General features: G+C 40.7%; 1 protein-coding gene across 7 annotated transcripts in view; it reads left to right on the forward strand.

Moving 5' to 3' along the window:
• Nucleotides 1-26,156, forward strand: part of LOC143282022 (uncharacterized) — a 231,484-nt gene that overhangs the window by 121,008 nt on the left and 84,320 nt on the right. For all 7 annotated transcript variants that reach the window (XM_076587446.1, XM_076587445.1, XM_076587443.1 and 4 more), the window contains 4 exons: nt 7,966-8,051; nt 12,340-12,403; nt 19,548-19,682; nt 19,989-20,047. In XM_076587446.1, coding sequence (XP_076443561.1) covers nt 7,966-8,051; nt 12,340-12,403; nt 19,548-19,682; nt 19,989-20,047 — 344 coding nt within the window. The remainder of the gene's footprint in view (nt 1-7,965; nt 8,052-12,339; nt 12,404-19,547; nt 19,683-19,988; nt 20,048-26,156) is intronic.

Consider the following 26,156-nt stretch of genomic DNA (forward strand, 5'->3'; position numbering starts at 1 on the left):
AAACAAACACACACACACACACACACACACACACACACAGAGTGTTAGATTTAAATATTCCGCTTTCACCACAGGAATGTTACACCATGTTAGAATAAGTACAATGGTCAAAATTTCAGCTTGAATAAAAAAAAAAAAGTTACATAAAGATATACAGAAAATGTATGGCTTCATGGGAAAACATTATCAAAATGATTTTCATAAGCCACAAATTATTTCTTTGATCTGCAGATGGAAAATGAATTGTTTTAAGACCAAGTATGTCGGTAATGTTTCTTGCATCTGTGGTGCTTACTGTTCTTCTTCTTTGTTCGTGGGCTGCAGCTCCCCATGTTCACTTGTATGTACACGAGTGGGCTTTTACGTGCAGGACCTTTTTTACCCTGCCACTCCATTTTTGGGGGTTGTGGTGCTTACATAACAGCCAATCATATGCTAATTTGCCATATGTTAGTCTCACATCCCTGACCTGAAATCATCTCCTTTGTTGACAATCTTCAGCAGTCCATTGCTAATGTATGACTTTTTCAAATCCTTGTTAAATAGTCCAGTTGGTTTGCTGTTATAGTTGTTAGTATTTCATTAAAAAGGTGTTATATTGTGCTTTTTCTTTTTTAAACAAAACTTCAATGGATCATAACTATATGTAACACATACACACATGCACCCGCGCACACATATGCACACACTCATGCACACATGCATACACACATTTACATACTCGCATGCGTTCACAGTAATTTCTTTTCCCTCCCTCATTTTTTTTTTCCAACCCTCGACTAATACCACATATAGGGAAAAGACATAAAACTAAAGAATGAACGAACACACACACGCACACACACACACACCATCTCCCACATTACCCTGCACCCCCCCCCCTCCCCCACATGCACATTCCTATGTATCGCAGCTTCCAGGGCAAAAACACACACACACTCACACACACCCACACAAACAAACAAGTCCATACCCACACACACACACTTACACACATATATACACAGTCACACATTCCAATAATCTGTAGCTCCCACAATACAGACATGCATACAAACATATCCCATGTTCTACACACACTCACACACACAAATGCACATACACAAGCACATACACAAATCGTAGCTCCTATGATGCAAACACACCCACACAGACACACTCGCATACATATGCAAATACACACATGTATGCGCTTGCACACACACACAGTTCTCCTGACACATGCGTATACTTAAACACATGCACTTCACACACACACACACACATGCTGCCACTGATTTGCTGCAAGAGGGGTGGGAAAAGATCTCTGATACCAGGAATATGATGTCTAGCGTGTTGCTCAGTCTACTGTATTTGGAAAAGCCCACACAGACTGTTCCATTTTGAAGAAATTTGCACAGTGTTGGTCTGGAAATGATTCGTTTGATTTGCAAAGGATTATGCTCTACCTTTCATGCTAGACTTATGGCCACTCCCTCTCTCAACCTTTCTGTCTGTGAGGCGATTGATGGTGTGATGGCTTTGTATCTCTTTTTTTAGGTACTCTTTTACTTTTCTAAGGATTTCCGATTTTCCTGGATGCAGACTGCTCGTAGTTGTTGCATTACCAGCAAGCCTGTCTGCTCGCTTATTTACCTTGACACCTGCATGTCCTAGGCAGTATGACCATGTGAGATTTTGAATCTAAAAGTTTTGCATTGCCTCATGCCACTCTGGGCTTCCCATTTCACTTTCAATTTTTTGTACGAGGTTCATTGAGTCCGTTAGAATCTTGGCATTTTGGTTTCTAGGTATAAGAATAGATGACAGCCACTGGAGAGCATTTGTCATAGCTTCAACGTCCATGGTTTCATGTTCTTAGTGTTTTTTATGAAACTGAGAATCTATTTTCAGTGCAATCTTGCATGCTAAATGATGTTAACACAAACAGATGAACATACGAACAGGCATGAAATGAAGAACATTCTAAAAAGATGTGATAGAAAAGGTTGTATCGCAACAAACATCAAAAACTATTTGGTCCAGTTCTCACACTTCCTTACATGAGGGTAAAGCATTGTGAAACACCTTTTTCTGTCATTTTTATGTAGAAAGTTGAATCATTTTGATATTATTCCCAACGTCACCTGGGAAGGATTCAGTTCAAGTCTTGGTATATTATATTTCTGTTTGAGTTATACACATTGCCTTAATTTTGTTGTTTGCTGTTGATTCTGATGTTGAATTTGATGTCAATGCATTGCAGAGATCCATCATAAAGATACACAACAGGGTTCGCGTTAACTGGCAATTACCAGTAAATTACTGGTTATAAAGAGGAAATACTGGAAATTTTTTAGCTGTCAGTCCCAGGGACTGGTTTTAATTTGCTGCAACTGGTTAGAGATTAAGGGGGGGTGGGGGAATAAATAAAAAGGCTGAAAAACAAAAGAAAGAAAAAGTTGATCGTTCATAAGGCTTCAGCACTTTAATTGCCTTATCTTTCAACCAGCCCTCTCCCCTCTCCACCACCCTCCTGCCTCTTCGCACACATGCAGATTGTCACGTAGGCCTAGCCATCAGTAATTGATGAAGGTACAGAGCAGAATAGCGACTGTCCCATAATAAAAGCTGTACAGACGCGCTTTACTGCCTGTTATTCGCAACTTCTCCCAGACGTCTGTCTGTCTGGGTCGTCGCTTGTGATGCTAGGCTAAGTCGCGTCATTACAATTTTCAAACTGGATGCAGCAGAGCCAGTACTTATTCACGCGCCTATTCACTGAATGATCAGTGGGATCACAATGGCAGAAAAGAACCAGCAGTCGATTTTTTCATTTTTTTCACGAAGTGGAAGAAGTGATTCAGACAGGCAGCCCGAAAGAAGCGCAGGTTCAGGCAGTTCAGACCGACCACAGACTTCGAGTGACAATACTCCAATCAGCTCCACCAGCACAGAAGATAGGCCTAGCACCAGCACTAATCATGGCTGAAAGATTTCAGATGGCTGGAGGTTGATGCAAGTGATGAAATGACAATGTACTGTAAAGTGTGCATCAAAACCAAACAGAAAAATGGTTTAACTAGGGGATCACGAAATTTCCAGTATTCTACCCTGGCAGACCATGCAAAGAGTGTATCTCATAAGGCAGCAGTAGCAACAGACACAAAACAAGCCTCCATGGTCCCACACTCTGAAGCAGCCCGTGCTGATGAAAAAGAATGTGTGAAAGCGCAGTTACGAACTGTGTTATGCATGTCAAAACGCAATATCGCTGCCAATAATTTTGGAGCACTGATTGAACTTCAGGAGGTGAATGGAGTACAGTCACTGAAGTCAGGGCCGGTCTACACGCACCACTCTTCAGTGTCACAGATGGAACAGTGTTTGGATGATATTACCAAGCAGGAAATCAGAGAAAAACTCGAGAAAAGTGATTCTGTGGGCATCATCATAGGCGAAACTTTGAACTGTACTTTGGACAAGAAGCTAATCATGTTTGCTCGCATTGAGAACAACGGTGTTGTTGAGACACTTTTCTTAGGCAACTACACCATCGACAGGGGAACATCAGAATGTGTTTTTGACATGTTGGTCGAAGTGCTTCAAGAATGGTCGATCACAGATAGGCAGCTGGCCGGATTGGGGTCGGATGGTGCGTCCGTTATGACAGGCCGACTGAATGGTGTGGGCGTTCGACTGTAGGCCCGTCAACCTGCTCTAGTACACATTCACTGTGCCGCTCACCGTGTAGCGCTGGCGACAAAGGATGCTACAGAAAATGTGCAATCCATATCGGACTACAGACTTTGTTTGCAGCAGATCTTCAAATTGTACAAGGCTTCGGGTGACAGAACCCATCGTTTGAAAGAGATCTGTGATGCCCTAGATTCGGTGGAGTATCTATGCTTGAAGCATCCAATCAGTGTGCGCTGGCTAAGTCTGGGGAAAGCTGTCACAGCTGTCAGGAGTATGTACCCAGCACTGACACTGGAACTTGAAGAGGAAGCCCAGAGAAAGAACGCTGCAGCTGTGGGTTTGAGTCGGAGAGAGGTTTCAGTGTCCAGAACGGAATCAAAACAGAGGCGCGTTCCTGGCTGGGCGAAGGGAGAGTGTCACGGCTGATGCGCCTCAATATCCACGCTAAGAGTGTTCGAGACTTTGATGTTGACTCTGGCACTGATCGTTTCTTCGCAATGAAAGTGCGTCGAAAGTAGGTAAGTGAACTGTCTTTTGTTTGACAGTCTCTGACTCGTGCTTGCAAACATTTACATCGTTATTTGTAATGCTACTGGATTTTTCTCACAAGGACTGGTTTTGCTCAGAGGCGCTGAAAAACGGTTGGGGTAGGAGGCGAAGGGACTGGTTTTGAAAAATCCTAGCGCGAACCCTGCATACATGTAAAAACCCACTTGTGTTTACGAGTATAAGGTGGTAGTTGTAGCCCACAAATAAAGAAGAAGAAAAAATGATTTGTAAAATTTTCAGATTGGATTGTTGTTCAAGTTGGTGTGTGTGTGTGGTAAAGTGATTTCTGAAATATTTGTTAATTTTGTTCATTGAATAAAACAGTTACCTGAATCTTTTTGTTTTTTCAGTACTGGGGGAAAAGGGGTTGATGATGTCTTTTTGTTTTGTTTTTCCTCCATTAAAGGAGATAATTTTCTCTTATATATCACCATCACCACAACAGTACCACTCAACACACTACACACGGGTCAGTTTGTACTTTTTCTCTCTGAACTCTGTGGAGTCACTGGGATGTCCACATTGAAAAACTGTCCACCAGATTCCTCCAGGTCTGTTGGTTGTGTATCAAAGCCTGGGTCTCTAAATAGGTTTTCCTGTACTAAGATAAACCAAACCAAACAAACAGAACAAAGAAGACAACTGAAAGCAGAGTTTGAAACACAAGTTGCTTATCCCACTATGTCTCTGTGAGTACACACTTGCATGTAGAGGAACGCCGCTTCTGTGTCTTGGGGTCACTGGCAATACTGGCAGATGTATATCCTGTCATATCAAGATAAAGTGGTTTCAGTGCACTGGAACTGAAAGTAGGGTTGGAGTCACGAGTTCCTCGTTCTGTGGTTTGTGAGGACACACTGACATCACAAGAAACTCCTGACTTGGGATGAAATTTATTTGAAGTGATTGGATGTGTTTCTTTAACTGGAAGTCAGGTTTGAACAAAGGTGTCTCACAAGCCATTGATGCACCAGGGACTTTGCTCAGTGTATAAAAGGGTTTGTATTTGTGTTTATTTTTGAGAAACTATTTAATGAACTTTGATAAATGTTACATACAGTTGTAACTCTACGCATTCTCATAAACTTGTGACCCACTGACATATCTGTCTGCATAATTAATGGTTTCTTAAACCACTGGAACAATCATAATGCAGCTGAGAGCAATGAATAAAGATTTTAAGGTCTCTTAGATATTATTCAGTGTGATGTTGACTTTTGTGCATTGTCACAGTTCAAGACATCTATCATTTTTGCTCATTTTGTAATAAACTTTGTGCAGGATTCTTATGAAACTTGACATCAGCAGGGGTACACATAATCACTGGACAACAGACACGGACTGATAAAGGGATGAGAATGTCTGATCATTTTATTGCTGAAGAGGACCAGTGTCCCATTACTTTTTCATTAGTTTGGTGATTGTCAAGTAAGTTTCTTTGTTAGCTCAGACATTATGTGTGATAAACTTTGGTGAGAAGTTGATCCTCCCCAAATTACCAGTTTGGTAATTTCAGTTCAGTCAGAACAAGGCCAGCATTTTTGTGTGTGCAACCTTGCATCAGTTTCAGCCAGTGGTTTTAGCTTTTGATTAACTAGGATGTAATGTCTTCTGCTAGAATGGAAATCAACTGCTCCTTTTCTCTCTGAATGGACTTGGCTTTGCATCGGACAATTTCTGGATCTTCTCACAGGAGACATAAAAGGTTTCTGAAGATAAGAGTTCTTTGATTAGATTTACTGAAACAATGACTATGAGCATTCAAGTCCAACAGTTTCAAGGGACAAACTACTATCACTACAACAGTTACTTTGAATATCACTGTTGATACACTTTTGATAAAGCCTTTAACTGCAATATTGAAAGTCTGCAAATAGGAAAACAAATCTTGTCAAGGGAAATGATGAAAATAACAGAACCAGTCAGAAAATATCAACTTTTGTCCAAATCAGTTTTTGACAAAATGACCTAAAGAAGTAGAGAGAAAGAGATAGGGAGAAAGACTATAACAGGAAGTGAGAAAACATTGAGAAAAACTTCATTTTAATTCTCCATTTTCAGGACTTCGTATTTATATTCTTTATTTTCAAGACTTCTTTTTTCATTTACATCTTATGAAGTTTCTTCAGAGTACAGAAGTGTTTGTTATTGAATGATAATGCTTCATTCATTTTCATTATAGCTAATTAAAAACTTAGGACTTGATTTGGAAAAATGTGTTGACCAATTGGTTTCAATATCCCATTCATGTAGGTCTGTAGAGGAGAATATCCTATTGATTATGTCTGAGTAGTTCATGGCATTTATCCTGTTGTTGTCTGTATGTGTAACCCTGATACAGATGCAGCATTACATACTCTTAAGATTCATAGCTTTCTAGGGGGACTTTGACAAAATGTGTCGTGGTCACAGGAAGATTGTGTGCCAGGCATGTGACTTGTCACAAATTGCTGGAACAACAGATATGTGCTGCTTTGCAAATTGCACATAAAGCTAGTGAAAGAATTTTTAGGAACAAAACAGCAATTGCTGACAAGATCTTAAAAAATCCTCTTCAGTAGGTAAACAAATGCAGTGCAACCAGCCGCCGTGGCAAAGTGGTTAGCGTCACGGACTGATGCATGGGAGGACATGGGTTCGAATCCCAGCGGAGGTGGGTTTTTCGGCCCATGGCCGCTCCTACCCAGAGTTGAGTGTGCTGTGGGCTTAAATGGGAAGACTGGGACCACACAGTTGAGTGTCATCCACTTCAAGGATGCGTCTTTGGGTGTGTTGCTCTAATTACTTGACCAACACTGTAAGTGTCTGTATCTTTTGGGCCTGGTTAACGCCTGGATATCACTATGACAGGAAGTGTAGAGTACAGCCTTGTCACGCAGTCCCAAACCAAAATGGACCTCCATGGCAACATTGTCATTGTCATCCTCCTCCTCCTCATCCATCATCATCAATATAGACAAAACAGTCTCAAAGTCTGTGGCCTTTCATGCCCTGCTCTCATGGTGACCTCAGTTTCGATACCCCTCCACTTCTGTGCTTGAGGTGAGCCCTGTCAATGTCTTCAGTGTCAGAAGATTCATGGGGTGCTGTTGTTTGAGGGACATGGTGGCGGTCTCCAGTCTGGGAGGGACGCTCACTCAGTCTGGCTCCGCCATTATTGTCATTAGTAGGGGGCTTAGTAGGTGGTGTCCTAAGTATGTTAAATCAGAACAGGCACCACTAAACACCACCGAAGTGACTCAGCAGCAGTGCAGGGTCTCCTCTGGTGTGTGGCGTCTTGGCGACCTTACATCAATGGTTCCCTGCGGACTGCTGACGCTGGAACTGTGACGGACAAACCCGGGTGTGGCCGTGTATGGGGGAATCTAACTGAGCGGCGTGGTAGTAATGCCACTGAAACGGTGCAAATGAGGGGGCAGCAAAAAAAAAAAGAAAAAGAAAAAAAAAAGGGTAAACAAATGCATACTTAGGGTGTAGGGATAAAGGTCGTGTTCTCCTTAGCATGAATACTGTGATGAAAGAATAAAATAATAACAAAGAATGAAGAGACACACAATCTGAACAGAAAAATATACAATATAGTATATTAAAATCACCTCAAGTGGAGTCAATAACTATGGCTTTCCCATCATTAATGTGATTTTGTTTACTGGGCAAAGCCCAACAGATGGCACAGCTTTTGTGTATAATCATATGGTAAAGGTTTCATGCCATGACCTGCATACATGTTACATGCAGACGGAGAGCAGTCTCAACAAACTGCAGGATGTGGAACAGCTCAGTGGAAAAGTGGATCAGATGAGGAGTGAAAATGAGTTGCTCAGGTATGTATTGTCTTCTCTTTCCCTGTCTGTCTCCATGTTTCTGTTTCTGTCTCTCTCCTTCTCTTGGTTTTTTGTTTTGTTTTGTTTTGTTTCTTTTGCATATAAGCACAGTCATTCCCACATTCACTGGTATCTAAAGGTAGGCATTTACATGTGTGTTCATGTTTACTCTACAGTTTAGGAAGCCATACTCCATTACAGGGGTTCTTCATTTATAAAATCGTACTGAATGCCTTCAGTAAACTTGAATGCAATGCCTCAATGCTAAAGAACCAAAGTTTAGAAACCAGAACTGGAAAACTAACCCCATTCAAGATTCAAGATGGCACCGACCAATGGCGACACGGGGATAGCTGTCCTGTTTATTTTGTGTTTGATTCTGTTTATGTGTGTTAGGGAAACAGCTGATATGATTGTGACACGCTGCTGCGTGTTAGGGAACAAGGTAGGTGAGTCCAGTGTGCTGAGATCTCACTTCGACTCACTCTATCATGGTCTACAATCGTCAACAATGAACACCGACCGGTCAGCACGCAAACCTCAGTCCGCGCGTAAATGGGGAAAGCGAGGTGGGGCCCTTTCAAGGTTACGCCAACGAAGTTTTCGCCCACCTCTACCCAGTATGTTCCTGTAGATCTCTACCCAACAAAATTGATGAACTCACATGTAATATTCAGACGAGGAGACACTACAAAGAGTGCTCTGTGTTTTGTTTCACTGAAACATGGCTTAACCCGGACATCCCTGACAGTGCCGTTCAACCACCAGGCTTCACTGTACACAGAGCTGACCACACTACTGACTCAGGCCAGCAAAGGGGTGGTGTCACAAACTCTCTTAATACAATAATAGTCTAGGGGTATTGGTTTACACAAAAGAGCTTATGCAAAATTGTCCTAACAATTTTAGGGGTGGTTTACTTAACCTGTATTAATTTTACTTATCCAGTACTAAATGAAAACGTGTAACAAGACAACATTCATACAAACACCTTTCAAAAAGGGTGACCACACCAAATTTTAATCTTTATTATAATGAACATACTATCAAATGTATTATCTCCATTACACCCTTAATCTCACCATTAATAATTATAACCCCATTATACCCAAGTCTTTCACATGCACCCACCATACATTCTCACAACAATAGAAATATCCTTACCATGCTGTCTGGTGAGATTATCTACAGATCCACTACTGGACTCAGCAGAAATCACGACTTTAAACGTCAGCAACTGAACTGGCTCCAAACCAGTAACCTGTCGACCCGCACTCCAGCAACCAGAACTTGTACTGGGAAACTAACAGTCGACTACAACCTGGATCTAACACTCCAGAAGAAGGAATTTCGACTACATTGATTCTGCAGTCCCCTGACTTGGCCCACTCTAGACCAGTCAACAATAATACGAGATTAGCACTCAGCTTAACCCAAGATCTTCAGGCAATCCCTGGATGGCTTGTACTATAAACATAAATGACGAACTCCCGAACTAGAAAAAAAAAGTCCCGTTCGATAACAAGGCACTTCACACGACAGCAAAATCACTCCAGTACAGCACAAAACCCACAAGAATCTCCAGCAACAAATCAACACGAAACCAACTTCTACAGCACTAAATCCGACAATAGAAAAGAAAACGATGCCTCTAACTAGCAACACAAGCTTTGGACTCTCGCAATCCAAGGAAGAGAAGTGTCGCTCTCCCTCGAAGTTCAAAACCGGAAGCCCCTCCCGCAAGTCCCATCACAATGAGCTCTCCCAGCAGGGAAGGCGGAAACACACAACAAACATGGTTCCACTCTACAATTATAGATCAGAACCTACCTGACACCCCTATGTAAAACTCAATTATCGGATCTTCCATCCGACCTTTTCCCAACCTGCCGACATACACTGACATGTGACAATTGGTGATGTGTGTTTCTTCATGAACACACGTTGGTGCTCTGATGTCAAAGTGCTATCGCATGCCTGCTTCCCTGACATGGAGTTCCTACATCCAGTGCCGACTCTTCTACCTCCCACGCAAAATTCCCTCAGTGACGCTGATTGCTGTGTACGTCCATCCCACAGCGAACCTCTCCCCCGCACTTGGTCTTCTAGCTGATGAAATTAGCAAGTGTGAGAACAGTTGGCCCAACTCCACTGTCATTGTTGCTGGTGATTTCAACAAAGCCAGTCTCAAGAAAGAAATGCCGAAGCTGTACCAGCAAGTGAACTGTCCAACACGTGGTGAGAAGACCCTCGACCACTGCTACACCTCCATCAAGAAGGCATACCACTCGATCCGCCGTGCGCCTTTGGGACAATCCGACCACAGCATGATTTTTCTGGTGCCGGTATTCCAACAAAAACTGAAAGCTGAAAAACCAGTCTTAAAAACTGTGAAACAGTGGTTGGCCCCTGCCTTAGAGACCTTGCAGGACTGTTTCGAATGTACTGACTGGAATGTTTTTAAAGACTCAATGAATATACCAACACAGTGTTTGATTATATTTTATTCTGTGAAAGTGTGTTGATTATATTTTATTCTGTGAAAGTGTGTGCATTCCATAAAAAAATATCAAAATATTTTCAAACGACAAAATTTGGTGTAAGGCAAAAACTAAAGGAAAAAGAGAGAGCTTTTTGTGAAACTGATGATAGAATAGCCCACAATAAGGCAAAAAGAAGTGTTGAAAAACGCATTAAGAAGGGAAAGTTAACAGCTATGCCAGGATCCTTTTCATTGACTACAGCTCTGCATTCAGCACAATAGTGCCATCAAAACTATTTTAAACTGAAAGACCTCTCGCTGTCTGAATCAATTTGTGCATGGATCCTAAATTTTCTAAGATGCAGACCGCAAGTTGTTAAAGTTGGTGACCTCACTTCCTCCACATGCATTCTCAACATAGGCACCCCACAGGGATGTTTTCTATCCCCACTGTTGTACTCATTATTAACACATGACTGTGCAACTCAAGATGAATGTAACACCATGGTCAAGTTTGCCGGCGATACAATTCTAGAAGGGATGGTTACGAAGAGTGATGAGTCAAAATACAGGAAAGAAGTACATGAACTTGTCAACTGGTATGATCAAAACAACTTAGAACTCAACGTATAAAAAACCAAAGAATTAATTCTAGATTTCAGGAAGACCAGATCTGACCCCTTACCACTTATCATTGAAGACAAGCAAGTAGAGATCATCAGCGACTTTATATTTCTCGGACTGATCATTTCCAACGATTTGAAACGGGAGAAAAATACGGAAAAAATTGTTAAGAAAGCACAACAGCAACTGTACTTTCTTCGACGCCTCAAAACAGTTCGGAATTAAAAAAGAAATCATGGTTGATTTCTACCGAGCAGTCATTGAAAGTGTGCTAACCTTTGCTATTACTGTTTGGTACGGGAACATTTCCAAGGCAGAAGTTGCAGCCCTTAACAGAATCGTAAAAACTGCCACCAAGATTACTGGGGCTGATCTACCTTCTCTAGAAGACATATATTATAAGCGGCCATTCAAAAAAGCAAAATGAATCATCCAGGACAAATCACATCCAGCTTTTGGGATTTTCGAGATGCTCCCCTCTGGTCAATGGTACAGAAGTAAAAGGACAAAAACCAATCGCTTCACCAATAGCTTTTTCCCCAAAGCAGTCAATGCCCTGTCTCTTGAACAAATCCAGTGTAATAAATAGAATTGTACAACCAACAACCATCTACCTGAATATCTAGTCATCAGCCCCATCCACATGTAATATGCAGCTTCTGTTCAAACGTGTGTGTGTGTGCGCATGTGTGTGTGTGTGTGTGTGTAGTGTGTGCATGCGTGAGTATGCACAAGTTTTTATATCGATATGCACTTGTATGTATCTTATTTCTACTGTATCTGTGTTTGTGTATGATTTTTTATTTATGTTCGTATATTGTTATGTACTGTCCCCCCCAATATTCCTTGTGACCCTGGTACACTTGGTAATAAAGACATATTCTATTCTGTTCTGTTCTATTCAATTCTGTTCTATTCTATTCTATTCTATAATCCTCTGGAGTGCAGCCAGTTGTGTATTCATCAGAGCTTCCATATCTGTTAACCATTCCTCATTGAGCATGATCACATTCACAAAAGCTTACCACATGGCAACCACACTGTATCCCATCATTCTCTGTGGTTTGTAGGACAAAATAGCAAAGCAAAACCAAACTAATTCCAGCAGTAATTATGCTATACAGAAATAGATAAATGCCCTAGTTTGGAACACCATACAAATGTGACTTTTTTCTCTTGCAGGCAGAGGATATCAGAACTGGAGAAAGTCAGAGACAACCTCATTAAACAGAAAGAAGAGCTTCTGGTGAATACTGACATTGCATGTATTATGATATGTGTGTGCATGTAAAGAAAGTTGTATGGCTTTATTTAAGACAGCAAATTTGTACACACATTTTTATGGATCATGGTATACTAGTTACTGCCATTCAGTAAATGTCTGTTTGTCATGTTGATCTCTTTTTTTTCAGTTTAAAAAAAAGCAACTTAATGAATAATAAAGAAATTAGAACTTTTATTGGTAACAGTGACTCATACCCAGGTTCAAACAGTCCACTGTTGGACGCCGTTCTTTCTCTGTCTCTGGACTTTGCATTTGGAATGAACTTCCTCTTTCGCTTCGTCAAGTCTCCGCACTCAGCTCTTTCAAGTCTGGCCTTAAAACCCACCACTTCACAAGATAGCCTCCCTCCTCTGCCTCTTCCTTGTCTTCAGTTTCTTCAGTTTTAGAGTTATGCATGTGTGTGAATGACTGGTGTGAAAGCACTTAGATTTGTCTCTGCACAAGATTCAGCGCTATACAGATACTATCATTATTATTGTTATCATCATTATTATTATTATAGACTAGAACAGTTGCACATGTAACATTGTACACAGCATACAATGTAATGAAATGGGCATCACATTGGCAACACCTCAGAATTCACATGCCTACATAATGAATGTCTTTTCATGGAATCAGTATCAGTAGCTCAAGGAGGCGTCACTGCGTTCGGACAAATCCATATACGCTACACCACATCTGCCAAGCAGATGCCTGACCAGCAGCGTAACCCAACGCGCTTAGTCAGGCCTTGAGAAAAAAAAAAAAGGTATATATATATACATACATACATACATATATATATATATATATATATATATGTATGTATATATATATATAGAGAGAGAGAGAGAGAGAAGCGTACATACATAAATAAATAAATAATAATTATGATGGAAAAAAAAGAAAAAGAGAAGAAAAAAAAATAGTAGTAATGAAAATAATGATAAAATAATAATAATAATAATAAATAAATAATTAAATAAATAAGACAACAATGATGATAAATAAGCAAATAAATATAAAACATGAAGACACACATTCACACATACACCCACACATGCATAACAGATATGCCCCCAAAACGCAGTTTCATAGATATGAAAGCACAGTCAAATACATATAAACGTACATGAGCTCCAATACACACACACACACACACACACACACACACACACACACACACCACAAATTTCCCTGCACCTCCTCTACCCCCTCCTCCACACACTCGGAGTTTCTAGTCTATGTATCGCAGCTTCCATGGCACACACACCCACACACACACACACACACACACACAAACACGCACACGCACACACACACTCACACACACAGATGAACACTTACTTGTACAAGCACACACACACACGTCCATATCTCCCACCCCCAACCCCACACACATATATACAAAGATATATATATAATATATACGTTCCAATATCCTGATGCTCCCACAGTGTAGGCATGCATACACTCACATACCTCATCCTCTATCTCACCTCCTCCCTGCACCCCCACCTCCCCCTCACACACACACACACACAACACACACACACACACACACACACACACATGCACAGAACTCTCCTGACACTTGCGTACACTTACACTCTCACGCATGCACAAACGCACTCAAAAACATAGACCCACACATACACACAAACACACACATACACACACGCACAGAGGCTGCCACTGACTGGCCGCAAGAGGGATGGGAAAAGATCTCTGATGCCAAGAATGTGGCGTCTAGTGTGTTGCTCAGTCTACTGTATTTGGAAAAGCCCACAGAGACTCTGTTCCGTTTTGAAGAAATTTGCGCAATGTTGGTTTGGAAATGATGCCGATATTTGTTTGATTTGCAAAGCATCGTGCTCTACCTTTCATGTTAGACTTACGGCCGCTCCCGCTCTCTGCTTTTATTTCTTTGAGGCGATCGATGGTGTGATGGCCTTGTACCTGTTCTTTTTGATATTCTTTGACTTTTCTGAGGATTTCCGATTTTCCTAGATGTAGGCCGCTCGTTGGTGTTGCGTTACCAGCAAGTCTGTCAGCTCGCTCATTTCCCTTAACTCCTGCATGTCCCGGGCAGTATGACCATGTGATTTTTTTTATCTGAAAGTTGCGCATTGCCTTATGCCACTCTGGGCTTCCCATTCCGTTTTCAATTTTCTGTATGAGGTTCATTGAGTCTGTTTGAATCATGGCATGTTGGTTTCCGGGCGTATGGATGGACGATAGCCACTGGAGGGCATGTGTCACAGCTTCAACTTCCATCGTTAGGCTGGAGGTTGTGACTTTGTAGGCAGCATTCTCTTCCCTAACTGTTTTTCCATTTTGTTTCGCAGTGAATCCCCAACCGGATTGGTCTTTGGTGACTGAGCCATCTGTGTATATGATGATGTCCTCTTCTTTACTGTTTTCTTCTATGAGTAGCTTCACTTCCGCATCAGTTTTGCCCTCTGGCCATTCCCAACAATGTCTTCCTAGAGTGGGTGAAATGGCTGTGTTGAATAGATGGTTGAGGTTTTCGGGGTTTTTCTCCCATTCTTTTGTTTCTTTCAGGTCTTGTAGTCGGCATACTAGCTGGATTGTGTCTTCTGCTTGCCCCATCCATGATCTTCCTCGCCCTAGACGGCTGCCTTTTGGTTCTTTGACTGCATCATGCAGTGGGTTTTGAGGGTTTTCTAATGCTTTGAAGTAGGTCTTGACCTGTTCTAACTTGTTTCTGGCCTGCACTGAAGGAAGGTCAAGCAGGTATCGCGTGGTTTCTGTGGGCGTGTCTTTTGTTGTTCCAAGGATCAGCCTCATAGCTTCATTTTGTACTCTTTCTAATTTTAGGAGGTTGCTTTGAGACGGTGTTGTTAGCCCAAGTCCGTAGTCGATCACACTGAGGACGAGTGATTGGTGTAGCAGGAAGGGGTGGCGTTGTTCAATACCTTTGGTTGCCATTGCCTTTAAGACTGAAAGGCCTTTTTTGCATTTGAGAACAGTATTTTCCGTATGTTTTCTGAAGGTCAGCATCCTGTCGAAGTGTATTCCTAGGTAGCGTAGGCATTCAGTTTTCTCGATCTGAATCCCATCGAATGACACAGAAGGTGGTGCTTTGCTCGCGGTTCTGTTGTTCAGGGTGCACAGCAATGTTTGGGCTTTCGCTGGGTTGATGGAAGATCCTGTGTCTTTGCACCATTGAGCAATATTGTTTAGTTGTTTCTGGACGGCTTTGGTTCTTTCCTGAGCATCTTTCGAAGTTTTGAAGACCAGGCCATCATCCGCAAGAGTAAGCACCCGAGCTATTCCATTGTTGTTTAAGTCTGCAAGGCCCTTCGTGTAGACATTGTAGAGGACAGGAGAGAGCGGAGACCCTTGTGGCAGTCCCATGGATAGTTTAGAAGGTGCAGACATCCAATCTCCGAGGCGTAGGACGACGGTTCTTTCCTGAAGCGCTGCTGCTATCCATCTTGTCAGTGTCAAACTTACTCCATACCTTAGTAGCAGCTCCATGAGGTGTGCAAACTGGACTTTATTGTAGGCATCTTCAAGGTCGATTGCTACTGCTAGTGTTTCTTCTTTCCTTTGAAATCCTTCATACACCTCATATGCAAAAGCAGCTGCATTTTCCCATGTGGACTTGCCTGTTCTGTAACCACCTTGATTTGAAGGGAGAATGTGCCTGTGTTCAAGATCCCTTGCAAGTTTTCTGGCTATCATGCGTTCCATGAGCTTTCCAGCGATGTTTTGCATGGTTAGGATCCGGTAGCCGCTTACCTGATGATGGTCCTTTCCTGGTTTTGGTATGGGTTTTAAGAAGCTGTGTGTCCAGTCCTCCGGCACATGTCCATTGTGGAAACTGTTTTGATATAGATTGAAAAGTTTGCTTCTGTCTTCTTCCGATAGTTCCTTGATGTCCGAGTAGCGAACTTTGTCTGGGCCAGGGGCAGATTCTTTCTTGCATTTAGCTATTGCTTCATTTAGATCATCTATTGTCAAGTCATCATCAGGTCCAGTCTGCATAAGGGTTTGGTTTAACTCCTCAACATATTTCTTTTTCTCATCTAAGTTTCTCTGATCGCTCTGTTGTATGAAACGTTTGAGCAGGGCGGATCCTTTTTCTTCGTTTGTCTTAAGCTTGGTTCCGTCAGTGTCTACCATGTCTGGGGTTGTTGTTGTGCACGTTTTCCCTTCCATGCGACGATAAAATTGCCAGAACTCTGTCAGTGTTGAGTCATAACTGAGTGCCTCGCAAAACTGTTTCCACTTGTCATTTTTGGCCTCTTGAGCAATGGTTTCAAACTGTTTAGTTTTTTCTTTCATTTTTGTTTCAATATCTTTGTCTGGAGATGGTTTTGTTCTTTCTTTTTGCCAAAGTTTGACAGCCGCATGTTTTTCTATCCAGGCTCTCTCTGTGTCGGTATTCCACCATGGGGGCTGAATAGTTTGCATCCTGTTCAGTGCCGTTCTTTTGTTTCTTCTGCGTCTTAATTTTTCGATGACGGTTGTCTCTTTGGTTTCATACTGAAATGGATCACGCGGTTTCATGCAGCGTTTATCTGACAGTTTCTGTAGACTGAAAACTACCGGGAGGTGGTCACTGCCTTGGTGTGGAAGCGTCTCTGCATTCATTTCTGCTCTGAATTTTGGAGATGTTAGAGCAATGTCGATCACACTGTCACTGTCCCCTTATCTTGTTCCAAGGCGAGTTGGGGATGTGGTTGTTAATGGGCTAAGAAGAATTTCCCCTATCATTCCTTCAAGTGCGAGTCCTTGTGGGTTGGTGTTCCGCTGGTCCCATAGCTTGGATCTTGCATTGAGGTCTCCACAGATAATGACTGAGTCTCCAAGTTTGTTCGCTATTTCCTCTAAAAAGGCCCAATCCTCTTTTGTTGTGCAGGTTCCTGGGTGAACATAGGCATTGATGAGCACGATGCTTTTGTGAATTCCGTCAGGTTTTTCGAGACGTACCCCCACTAGTTCACATGAGTTGCTACACCATTTCTCTAGATTTATGGTGGAAACTTTGTTTTTTAGGTTTTTGTTCAGTATGATTGCTACTCCTCTTCCTTCATTCCTTTGAAAGACTGTGAAATTCTCAAAATGTATTGGTCTGTCTGCACTTGTCCTGGTCTCTTGGAGACATAAAATGTCAAAATCATATGCCAATTTCTCAATTGTTGAGATTCTCATTCTCGCGCTGGAACAATTCCAACTGCCGATTCTAAAGAATTTCTTTGACAGCCGCTCTGCTTTTGTCATTCTGCTACCTAAGCACAATCTTTTCCCACCTTTTTTGCACGCCTGTTTTGGGGTTTTGGGGATCTGAATTTATGTCTCGTGCTATGCAGCTGATCCCCGAGGTGCACGCGAGACAGGGTTTTGTAAGTATCCATAGAAGGGTGTTCTATGTGGTGAGGGAAAAGTTCGGTCGCCCTGACAGAGCCTCTTATCAGGGAGGAGATCATGGAAGAGATCTTGAAGTTAAAACACAATAGATTAATTAGTGGCATGGAATGATAACCTCACTTTTGACCTATTCCAATGTTACTTATAAACTTGTTGGAAGTGTCTATATTTGACTTATTTTCTTTTCTTGTTTTTTGGAGGGTCTCATTTGTGTAAAAAGAACCATCTGCTGTTTACAGAAGCTTAAAAATATCTAGGTCAATCCTAAAATTCTCCAGGGTTTTTACTGATGCTTCATTGAATCGTTCTCTTTTATTTGCTGGTATGGAAGTTTAACGTGAAGAACAAGAATACTTTGAGCAAAATTGTGAATGTGTCCACCAAAATAGGTGGGGTCAAACAAGAACCTTTGAATAAACTGTACGAACGGTGTGTGAAAGAAAAATCAACAAAGGTCAAAAATGATGACAGCCATATTCAAAGTGCTACAAACTTTTACCTTCAGGGAAATGCAGTGGATTTCCCAAATTTAGTACTCAGTTTCAGTTTCAGTTTCACTTTCTCAAGGAGGCGTCACTGCGTTCGGACAAATCCATACACGCTACACCACATCTGTTGAGCAGATGCCTGACCAGCAGCATAACCCAACGCGCTTAGTCAGGCCTTGAGTGCATGCTTACATATTTGTGTACCTATGAAAGTGGATTTCATTTTACGTAATTTCGCCAGAGGACAACACTCTCGTTGCCATGGGTTCTTTTTCAGTGCGCCAAGTGCGTGCTGCACACGGGACCTCGGTTTATTGTCTCATCCGAAAGACTAGATGCTCAGTTTGATTTTCCAGTCAAACTTAGGAGAAAGGGCGAGAGCGGGATTCGAACCCACACCCTCACGGACTCTCTGTATTGGCAGCTGAGCGTCTTAACCATTCTGCCACCTTCCTCCTAACAGTACTCAAAACAGTTTTATACCCCAGTCGATTCATTTCTTAAATATTTAACTAACTTTAACACACAGGCGTTTTTAAAATTGGCCCCTCTGTGTGTCTGGATGTATGTGTGTGCGTGTCTGTTGGGAAATCTATATTTATGTGTGTGTGCGCACATGTGTGTGCGTGGTTGGGGTTGTGTATGTGTACGTGTGTGTGTGTGTGTGTGTGTATGTTTGTGTGTGTATGTATGTGTGTGTGTGTGTGTGTGTGTGCATGCGTTTGCATGTGCATATAAGTTTGTGTGATATGGGAGTGGGGGCATGCATGCATGCACATGCAAGGTTATGTAAATTATAGAATTATGCATTGATTTTAAATGCTGTTGAATAACAGCTAGTTTTAATCATGTACGTCATTGTTTTAACTATAGTATATTTTAATCTGTTCTCTGACTGTGCTTATTGTGCTGGCAGATTTGTGATTATTGTATGAGATTATTTAGCATGAACTTTGTAAATGTGCATTTCATGGTCCTTTTATATTCATGATGAATGACTGTGAAAGTATGTAATCATTACATGTGTATGATTGTGACCGTTGTACAAAAGGTCCTCATCAACTTAGCATTTCAACATTTTATGTCTTTTATGTGTTTACATTGAGTGACTGTGATTTTTATGTATTTTTTGTATAAAATACACCACACGTGAATTTATCTTATTGAGATAATATTCTGTATTCCCATCTGGCATTGTAGTACTGGCCCATTGATTGTGTGCTGCACCATTGCAGGCCAGCGGTGAGCTGATCTACAAGAGTCAGAGTTTGGAGGAGCTGGAATGCAAGATGGAAGAACTGCGAGAGGCCAACAAACACTTAAGAGACATCAACGAGGTCATGTCTAATAAAATGCAGATTGTTGAACAGGTGAGCTCACTTTTACATTTTTACAGCCGAAATGTTAGGAGAGTTGATGACTTCACTTTGGTAGTCTGGTATTTTCTTTCAAATAAGAGGGAACATTTTAAAAATCTGTATGTCCTTGTTTGTCACTATGATTCTCTCTCTGGCTATCTCTCTCTCTGTTTCTCTCTCACTGAGCACACCACAACCACGATGCATGCACACACACACACACACATACACACACACACACACACATACATCACCTCAAACTGTTAATTTATGCACATTTCAGCAGTGTATGAGATGGCATATTATTTGCTTCTTCAGGAAAACTTACAACTGAAGCAGTCCTTGGATGATGGCTCCACCAAAATTGAACTCAGAAGGTAGGAGAAACTATTGGTATGTAACATTCAATGTTAATGCATGAGATTAGTTTATGCCTTCCATACTGTGTTTCATACTCCATGATTGAAGAATGCATTTTGGGGTTGGTTGTAGGAAAGGGTGATGGGAGTTGGGGGGTGGGGGGGGGGGGACAGGCAACAGTTTGAATAGTAAATTCAACAAGCGGGTGGGGGCAGAGAGGATCTGAAGCTGACAACATCTGGTTCCTAGATGTGATGTTGACATCACGACAAAGGTACAGTGGTCAGCGTTTCATCATCACTTTGATGTTTGCAACTGTGGCCAGCTGTTAAAGGTCAGCTGAGAGGGACAGCTGATGTCAGCCACAACTTAGGCTGCCACCTCTTATAAAGGGTAGGCAGGGGTGTGAAGGTGTAAGGAGCTGTACCTCTGCTGTTCTCAGAGGTGTTGTTATCAGTTCAAAGTAAAAATGGTAGAGACACCGGCAAACCATTAAAAATGGAAGGCTCTTAAAAGATCCAAGAAGGCAAGCAGTGAAGGGGCTGGTTCTGGGAGAGTGGGAGGACAAATACAATAAAGGAGAGGGATTAAAAGGGATGAGAATGAAATATGCACTCACATGCCTGAGAACTCTGGTTTTTTTTTGTTTTTTTTTTTTTTTGTTTTTTTTTTTGCTGCCCCATCATCTGCACCGTTTCAGTGGCATTACTCCCACGCCGCTCATTTAGATTCCCCCATACACGGCCACACCCGGGTTCGTCCGTCGCAGTTCCAGCGTCGGCAGTCCACAGGGAACCATCGATGTTAGGTCGCCAGGAGGCCACACACCAGAGGAGACCCTGCACTGCTGCTGAGTCACTTCGGTGGTGTTCAGTGGTGCCTGTTCTGTTTTAACGTACTTAGGACACCACCTACTAAGCCCCCTACTAACGACAATAATGGCTTAGTCGCGGAGCCAGACTGAGTGAACGTCCCTCCCAGAGTAGAGACCACCACCACGTCCTTCAAACAATAGCCCCCCATGAATCTGCCGACACTGACGACATTGATAGCACTCACCCCAAGCACAGAAGTGGAGGGGTATCGAAACTGAGGTCACCATGAGGGTAGGGCATGAAAGGCCACAGACTTTGAGACTATTTTGTTTATATTGATGACGATGAAGGATGAGGAGGAGGAGGATGACAATGACGATGTTGCTATGGAGGTCCATTTTGGTTTGGGACTGCATGACAAGGCTGTACTCTTTGCTTCCTGTCATAATGATATCCCGGCGTTAACCAGGCCCAAGAGATACAGACACTTGCAGTGTTGGTCAGGTAATTAGAGCAACACACCCAAAGACGCATCCTTGAAGTGGATGACACTCGACTGTGTGGTCCCAGTCTCCCCATTTAAGCCCACAGCACACTCAACTCTGGGTAGGAGCCGGCCACGGGCCGAAAAACCCACCTCCGCTGGGATTCGAACCCACGTCCTCCCAGCCGTCAGTCCGTGACGCTAACCACTTCGCCACGGCAGCTCAGAAATATTTTACTGCAAGGCCACCAGACTGTTTGCAAAGAAGGTACATACAATTGAGACACACAAAATACTGAAAATAAAGGGGGAAGGGACCAATGTCATGGACACAACATTTCATGACTGAAAAGGTAGACAAAGATTTTTAGCTCGTGACATTTTCTGCAGTAACTTTAAGGTTTTTGAAAAATGATATAATCATGTCATTTCTTCTTCTCTCTTTTTTAAGGCATAATGAATAAACATTGCCACAGAGCGAGACATAAGTCTGTTTTCATTTTGTAAAAGTAACACTAAGTCTGTGTATTCATTTATGTTTCTGAAAAGTTTCACAAGGTATTTTTCCCAGATTTACTGATACATTGGACATACTAACAGAAACTGGCTTTCGTCTTCTTCAGCATTGCAGCAGGGGCAGGAGATTGATTTTTCTGTGTATTTTTTTGTGCAAATTTATACCAATTATGTCTAGCCTAAATACGAAACTAAATGATAGTTATGTCTGAAATGTACGTTTCTGGTAGCAACAATGACTTAAAACAGTGATATGTAGAGTATCTATCACTTTCAAATAGTTTACTTGACCAGTCTTGTTTATGACAGTCTGTTATGTGTTGTTTAAAAACTTGTATGAATGCGTTTTCATTTCCAACTCCTCCATTCAACCAAATATTTGAAAATCCATATATATCTAGGCAATGCTTAACCGTGCTGGCCCAGTTGTGTTTGTCAGTCTGGTTTTCTGCATTATGTTTTTGTTAATTTCATAAGCTTGTTTTGGCAGTCTGGTAAGATCTAATTTTTGTAGCCTGAACCAGTATCGAATTACCTTAATCATAGTATCAACATATAAGGGGTACCTACCTAGTTCACCATACACCATTAGGTTTGAAGTTTTGGGACCTGCTCAGAGAAAACGCTTAGAGGCAAATATATGAGGGGCTTCTTTGAACAGAAAATGAGTCAAACCTCAAATTCAGCTGCGTACAACAACATAGGCTTTACCTGTGTGTCAGATAATTTAAAGAAAACTGAGTGTTCCATGTTTCCAAGGCTCCACATTGTTTTGATGATTTCTACCACTCTGCCTTTTGCTCTTGCAGTTTCTTCTAATGCAATATCAAAAGACAATTTTGTAGTTAGGGTAAAGCCCAAATACTTATAACTATTGACAATTTCTATCTTTTCCATCCCAAAAAACATTTTTCTTCTAAAAACTATAATTTTTGTTTTGTACAAATTTACTGTCAAACCAAGAGACTTTGATGTTTCTGCAAGATTGTTTGTCTGATTTTGTAAACTTACGTGTGTGGGTGAGATCAAACAAATTTCATCTGCATATAAATGCAAAAAATGTTTCTTGTAGACCAGGTAAAATCTGAAGACCATGCTTTCCTTTTTTGTTGACATTTTCACTACTTCTTTAATTAATAAAGAAAAAATCAGGGGAGACAACAAACAACCTTGCTTCACTCCAGCAGGCAATCAAAGAAGTCAGGCATTTCAGATCCCCAACCAACACAACACTGAACTGATTTATACATTCCCAGTAACATTCAAAGCATTTTCGTAGATGTTTAAACTTTCTTTAAGACTAACCAAAGACTACTTCTGTCTACTGAATTGAAAGCCTTGATTTAATCAATAAATGCAACATAGAATTTACTTCTTTTTTTTATCCCCCATACAAACATTTTTTAATCATAAACACAAGTGTAAAAATATGATCAGAAGTGGCATAGTTTTTTTTGCGAAAGCCAGCATGCTCCTCACTTAATTTATGTTCATTCTCTGCCCATTTGTACAGTTGTTTGTTCAGAATAGTTGTAAATAATTTACTTATGATACTTAAAAGAGAAATGCCACGGTATTTTTCTAGGTTAGTTTTATCTCCCTTTTTAAATAGAGGAATAATAATTGACCGGGTCCACTCTTCTGGGAAAATACCTTTATCAAACAAATGATTAAACACTTTGGTCAAAACAGGGGCAATTACATCTTCAGCAGCTTTCAAAAACTCGCTTGAGATTTCGTCTAAACCTGCGGCTTTACCTGCTTTAAGTTTATGTATAGCCTGTTTAACTTCATTCACTGTTATTTTTTCATTTGACTTGGGAACATATACACCAAAGTCATCAGTCAGTAGCTGGTTTTGTTCTGAAGTAGTTGTTGTACGCTGTCCTAGCACTCTGGTAAAATGATTTTACCATGTTTCTATGTCTATTGATGCTTCATTGTGCACTTTAGGTTGAGCTCGCTTGATTGTTGACCAAAATTTGTTGCTGTCACTTCTATTTGTACCAAAGATCCACACACTGAATGCCTCTTTGCTTTTCTCTTTTCCTTTAATGTAGAATGGTATTGTGATCTTTTTTCTAAGAACTGTGCTTTGTCTTCGTCATCTAGCATACATGCCTGAAAAGAGACAGAGAGAGAGAGAACTAAAACTCAAATGTTTTATTGTGGGTGAAAGGATAAGCTACAAGCTTCTTTTCACCATGCCCTCACAACAACAAATTTTTTTTAACTCATTCTTCCCCACAGCTACATGCCATGGACCAGCACTACATCAGACCACTGCAGAAAAAATAGGGTGGTTCACTAAAACAGCGAAAATTGAAAGAAGCTTCATTTCATGTTTCCAGGATCCGTAAACAGTTCACTTTAGAATGCCAGCTGTACCAAGCAAGAATGAAAGAAATTAGAACAGTGTGTTGGTACAACAATACTCGTTAACTTGTACCTGGAGTAGAATGAGTTAAATCATAAAAAAAAACAATCCAAACAAAGTAGAAAAAAGAACAAGAAGAAAATGATAAAGAAGAAAGAGGAGAAAAAAGACAATGACAATGGAAGAATAAAAGAAAGGAAGAATGACAGAAAGAAGAACATCAACTTGAATAGATGAAAATCATAACTCGAAAGATTGAGAAACAAATCAAATGATCATTTCAAAAGAACGGTCTAGACAAAAAAATTATAATTGTTTTAGAAAAAGGTATCAGCGTGAAAAACAGTATAAACAAAATATTTTTAGAAATATTTATAATTAAAAAAAATCTACATAATAATTACTCAAAAAGTAATTAAAAAGCAAAACAAAATATAATAATATAATCATGCACTTGTGATGATTAGGGAGAGAGAGGAGACAGGGAGACAGATGGTTGAGAATGAGAGAAAGGGATCAGATGGGAAGAAAACGTGAGGAGACAGATAAGAATACAGAGAGAGACAGAAAGATACATGAGCAGACAAAGAGAAAGAGATGAAATGAAATGTTTTAATGTTTTTCGGCCATGGGCACATAAATATTCAAGGGGGGCAGGGCAGGGTTGGGGGTAGGGGTAGAGGTGAAATAACTAAATAGCTAAGTAAAGAAGTTCCATAAAATGAAAAATACAGTATTACACAAGAACATTATCAAATGAAAGTATAAACTGTCATGACCCATAGTAAACGTTTTTCTGCTTGCTCCATGTTACATTGTTTTCTTTGTCATGTTAGTTTCTAGAAATGTCTGCCTCTGTCTTATAGAATGGAAAATAAACTTTGATACTAATATGGACAACTGTTTTTATTCACCATCCAATAATCTTTCCAAAGGAACATTGATTCCACTGTCAATGAATCTATTTCTCAGCTCTGAATATAGTGGACAAGCATACAAGAAGTGTCTTTCGTCTTCTGCACAAGTTTTACAATGTGGACAATTTGACTGCACAGTATCATTTCCATACCTGTTCTTTTTATTATTTATTGGCAAGACTCCACATCTAATCTGCGTTAAGGCCACGCGAAAACAAAATATGCTAATTTCCTGTAAATATGTACACATATTCATGTTGTCTTTAACCAGCCTGTACAAATTATATCTTTCTCTGTCTCTAATAGTGCCTGACCATTCTGAAAAAAATATATATCTCAGCTGTTGCTTAAACACTTGAAAAAATGTGTCAATATTTGGAACCCCTTGGTTTAACCATTTTTCATAAAAACCAGCATCAGACAGTATTTCTCTTGCCTCGGTTGCCCAACACCTTTTACCATCATTGTCCATGGATACCATCATTAAATATGCCTATTTGGGTAGTCTGTTCAGAGTCATTTGGAGCAATCTAAATCTAATCTGTGAATTCACAAATAAGGGGTATCTACCAAGTTCTCCATATACCATTTTATTGTGAGTTTTTAAGGGAATACCTAAGTATCTTTTACAGGCTAATAAATGTACTTTCTCTATACTTTCTAATCTCTTGTAACCCCAAATTTCTGATGCATACAATAACACAGACTGAAAGAGTAAGAGAGAGAGAGAGAGCAAAATAGATTATTTGCTTAAAATCAAAATGCATAAAAACATAATCTGTTAATAAAATTTCAATGGACAACCTTTGCTAAGCTTTTTTAATAGATAGACTAGTTTTGTCTTTTAAATAATCATGGATTTCATTCCATAACTTATTACCCAAATAGCTAAGTGATGACATGTAGAGATCAGTTCTTGGGCAAGGGGTGTATATATTATTTTTTCCTCAAATGTTCCTTACTTTGAATTTCTCACAAAGATAAGATGATGATATTTTTTCATTATTTTATACATGA

This window comes from Babylonia areolata, chromosome 5, assembly GCF_041734735.1.
Source record: "Babylonia areolata isolate BAREFJ2019XMU chromosome 5, ASM4173473v1, whole genome shotgun sequence".
NCBI lineage: Eukaryota > Metazoa > Mollusca > Gastropoda > Neogastropoda > Buccinidae > Babylonia > Babylonia areolata.